Raw genomic sequence first — 4,527 nt, 5'->3', positions numbered from 1 at the left:
CCCCCCCCCCTCTCTTTCTCCCCCCCCCTCTCTCCCCCTCTCCTGCCCCCCAGTAGTGGGGTCTGTGTGTGAGTGGAGCCCCCCCTCCCTCCCTCCTCCCCCAACCAAGTCTAGTTTGGGTGAGGACGGAGATGCAGCGGAAGGCAAAACCGCTGTACGACAGAAATCGACGAAGTCGGTAGAAAAAGAGGAAGCGAGAGAGAGAGAGGGAGAGAGGGAGAGAGGGAGAGAAAACACATGACATGAGATTCGCTGCTGAGTTTGCCATTTTTTTTAGCCCAATGATTTCTGTTCCTTTTCTTCTTCTTTTTTTCCAAGTAGAATCACACGTGTTATCGGAGGACAGGTATGTTGTTTTTTTGTTAACGGAAGAATGAATCAATCGTTTGTTATCGTAGTTGAAGCAACAATCTTATTTAACGGAGAGACGTCTTTTTAGTGAAGCACAGGTTATTCTTCTCTCTCTCCACCGATCCACGTCAACATTACTAATCCAGAGAGGTGTGTGTGTGTGTATGCTCCTCACCACACACACACACACACGCTCCCCCAGTGCTCAACGGTTTCCACCATATTCACTAAACAGAGAAACTATGAAATCAGGAATTCTATTATTGTTCTTTTGTTTGTTCCTTTAATTTCCTAGAGAGGAAAAGTGAAATTGCAGCAGTTGATTAATTAGATAATTGATTGATTGATTGATTACACGTCTGCCTCTTAGCCTTCCCTCCTGCCTTCTGCTCTCATCTCTTTGCCTAAGCGGATTGATGAGGTGGTGTGTGTGTGTGTGTGTGTGTGTGTGTGTGTGTGTTTGTGTGGTATGAACAGGGAAGACTGTAAGCTGGGATCTCCTGTATCTTGGTTGAGCAGCGCAAAGATGATGTCACAGAGCCTTTAGGATTCCTGTTGCTATGGCAGCGGAGTTGGAGTGGAATTATTATGGGCTGTTTATAAACGGTTACTCCGGACTGACTGGGGCTGACTCACACACCCTATCCCCCCCCCCCCCCAAGAATACACTCTTCCGCTGCGTTCACCCCCCCATCCCCACGGTCTCACCCACACACACTCTTAACTGTAGAGCCCCCCACCCTGCTGCTGCTGACAGAAATACGCACCAGGGCCCTTCGCTAGGACACCGCTAGCAGGGGGAGAGAGGGAGAGAAAAAGAGGGAGTTGTGAGGGCTTGATTTTTTTTTAAATCATAGAAAATGTATGTGTGATGTCATCCCTCACCAAGAGGGAAAGAGAGAAGAAAAAAGAGGAAATTTGATAAAAATTTAAAGTGAAAAAAGGCCTCAAGTTTTTTGAACGGTAGTTCTGAAGCGTAAAGGCAGAAGGACTCCCTGTCTGTTTCTTTAGTTGAGAGGAGATCAGTCCTGTCCTCTCCTGCCCCCTGGCTCACCTCCGCTCACTCACACCTACACTGCTCTCATCTTGAGGTAACAAAGGTGATAAGTGTGTTTCAGATATGCTAGGTGCTCCCCCCCCTGACCCTGATGAGGGGATGGGTGAAGGAGGGAGGGAGGAGTTAATGATGATGATTGGTTTTGTTTTTTTTGTTTTTCTTTCGTTTTACTTGTACAGGGGTTACATCGCTGTATTAAAATATGTACGGTCTTATTTACATTCTCTTGGTTTGGTTACAGAAACTAATAAAATAATATGCTGTTAAAAAGTGAACACTGTTGTTGGTTTTTAATTGTGTCGTTTGCTTGCTGCTTGCTGGGGTTATTATTCTGTTGCTAGAAATATGACAACCAAAAACATGTTGGTTACACATTTCACCACTAGATGTCAGTATGGAGATATGAATTGTAACAAGTAGCAGGCCTATGAGGATGTAACCTTGTTGAGACCAGGCTTTCCTAGTTCGGAAAGCCTGAGGAAATCCTTTGCAGAAAGTACAAAGGGGTGGAAACCGTTTGGTTTAATGTGTCGTGAGGCATCACTAATTTCTATGAAATACCTTGCTTGGGCAAAGCTCTAAAAAAACATAATTCATTTTTTCTTCAGGTTTTCGCATAGTTTTGTGCGTACATAACAACAAGCAGCCGTTCTATGTGGGGGGAGGGTTCTTGGAATGTAACACCCAATGAAATTGCGAGCACATTCTCCCATCGCTCCGTCCAGTTCAATCTAAACCAGATCTGCTAACAAAGTTCTCCAGACCTCAGAGAGCCGTGAGAACACACTGATGTGACGGCAAATATCTTCGAGAGCTTCACATAAAGTTTCACACAAAAAAACAAACCACTTGCATTGTTTTAAGAATAGACAGCCTTTATTTGATCATGAATTTATACACAATTGAATCTAGAGAACTACAATGCACAGGAACATGCAATATGTCAATACATGTTGAATAAAAGAGCAGCAAGTTTGACTAAACAGTTTCCTACTGGAGGAAGAGAGACACGTATGTACACAACGGACAGGTATACAGTACAGGTGTACCCTGGGACATAGAATGGTTGGGTTACTTTCAGTGACGTAGTGGAGGGTAAACTCAGTTTCCTCACCTTTTCTGCTGGGTCAGTGTTATTTGCATTAATACCCACCTGTACTTTCTATTACCACAACATTCCTGGTTACTGTATGCACTCAAATCACAAGTATACGACCACACAGGCGTAGTACAGTTGATTAATGGCTGCTTTGCCCTCAAACCACCACCCAGCGCAACACATGAAAACAAAAGCAGAACTTTGACAACCAGCAGCAGTAGAAAAATATTTCCTCTATACACGCATATTGTGGCCTGTGCCATGCCAAAAGCCTTCCCACTGAAACAACAGATGTGCGGGGGGGTTCCATGCATAATGCAATTCGCTTCAACAAAAGCTCGATTTAAATTGTTGAGTTTTTTGGTAACTGCTTTACACATCGATAAAGAAGGTGACTGGTCTTCTAATCACATGCTGCCATTCGAGCGCATTCTAAAGCTGTCAGTCTGTGAAGCAGGACAGATGAGAGGAAATGCCACAGCTGTTGTGGCGAGGAGTCGTGGATGGTGGGAGCGGCAAAGCCGACACATCGCGGGGAGAGGGATGGCGTTTTTCGGAAGGTGAGGCGAAGCTCATCACCCGGAAGTCGGCTTGACCGGCCCGATGACCCAAACTTCCCAGCACTGACACAACGTCTTCAAATCAAACCACCACCTCACCCCTGGAACACCCTCTATGAATGAATGAATCTCAACTTTCTAACACGGCTCTCTCTCCCCACCTCCTCTCCTCCATCTGCACTGATCTGGAAACACACACCATGAGTGAAAGCAGTATGGCTGAGGCCTGTCATCTTTTCAAAATCAGTGCAAAATGAAGTAGAGAGTGATGAGGCCTTCAGGCCTTCTGTGGTTGGCCTACTGCCGCCCCAGCCTGACCTTATAGGAGACCATATGGAAGTTGTCCCAGGCGAAGAGCTTCCTCTGGGCGGGATAGTAGTCCACCATGCTGTTGTAGCGGTACTTGTTGCTGAAGGGCAGAGCCACCGACTTCCCCTGGCTCGTGGCCGTGTCGTACACGTAGTTGATGGTCGTGTTGGGCGCCGTGTAGCTCGCCACCGTGTACAGCCGTCCGCAGATCATGAAGGCGTTGGCCACGCTGTTCTTCCTGATGCCCGTCTCCCAGCTCTTCTTGACCTCCAGGTTGTGGGGGTCCAGCTGGGAGACCACGATGGCCCCCTTGGCCTTGTTGGTGGAGTAGACGGCCCACAGGCCCTGCTCGTCCACGGCCAGGTCGATGTCCGTGTAGCCCCCCCAGGAGTAGGGGAACTGGCCGTGGAAGCCGGCGTGGGGGAGGTCTCGGCGGGAGGCGATGCTCTCGGTGGCCAGGTCGTAGCGGAGCAGGGTGCGGCTGCGGCGCCGTTGGTAGTACAGGGAGCCGCGGTACAAGGCGGCGCCCGTGCTCTCCACCGCCTCTGGGAGCAGCAGCACCTGGAGGGCCAATCAAAAGGGGGCCTGTCTTAGAGACGGTCATCACAGTATCACAACGTATACATGGTAACGACTGAAAGGACACAAGCATATCCACAGGTTTTGTTTGGTGTCGACTGTATAGTTCTTGAAATAGTGTTCATTGATTTCTTATCTCATTGGACCACACAGTCTTCAGTTTAAGGCCAACAAACTTTAGCAAAATAAGCTTTTGTTTGGTTGAGATGGGACCCTGTCTGTCCAATCAGGTCATTTCTTGACAATGTTTCGATGAAGGGGACCCGTGTTTTCCACTAATTTTAGAACTAGTGGCTGAAAATATACACAAATCCTGTAGCGACTCTTTAACTCAACCCAACTGCCAAAAAATTCCGGAACACTCACCACCTAGAGTCTACCGAACAACAACACTTCAATTGGCTACAAAATGAAGCATCATCATTTATGCATTTATGGCAAATAAAATCACCCTCGGCACTCGAATGTTGAAAATTTGGCCGACTTTATTCACATTATGCACTAAATGACTTAACGTATGTCAGCAAAGAATGTAACTGTGAGAGAAAGAACCTTTCAACACCACAGTGTCT

At 47.1% G+C, this 4,527-nt stretch overlaps 1 protein-coding gene across 1 annotated transcript in view; it reads right to left on the bottom strand.

Moving 5' to 3' along the window:
* Positions 1 to 2,262: 2,262 nt before the first annotated feature.
* The window catches only part of myoc (myocilin), an 11,118-nt gene continuing 8,853 nt past the window's right edge, over positions 2,263 to 4,527 (bottom strand). The window contains exon 5 of the mRNA XM_083671918.1: positions 2,263 to 3,937. Coding sequence (XP_083528044.1) covers positions 3,365 to 3,937 — 573 coding nt within the window. The 3' untranslated portion in view covers positions 2,263 to 3,364. The remainder of the gene's footprint in view (positions 3,938 to 4,527) is intronic.

This window comes from Argentina silus, assembly GCF_951799395.1.
Source record: "Argentina silus genome assembly, chromosome: 6".
NCBI classification, from domain to species: domain Eukaryota; kingdom Metazoa; phylum Chordata; class Actinopteri; order Argentiniformes; family Argentinidae; genus Argentina; species Argentina silus.
Note: the sequence above shows the minus strand (reverse complement) of the source record. Positions and strands in the feature narration are given on the sequence as shown.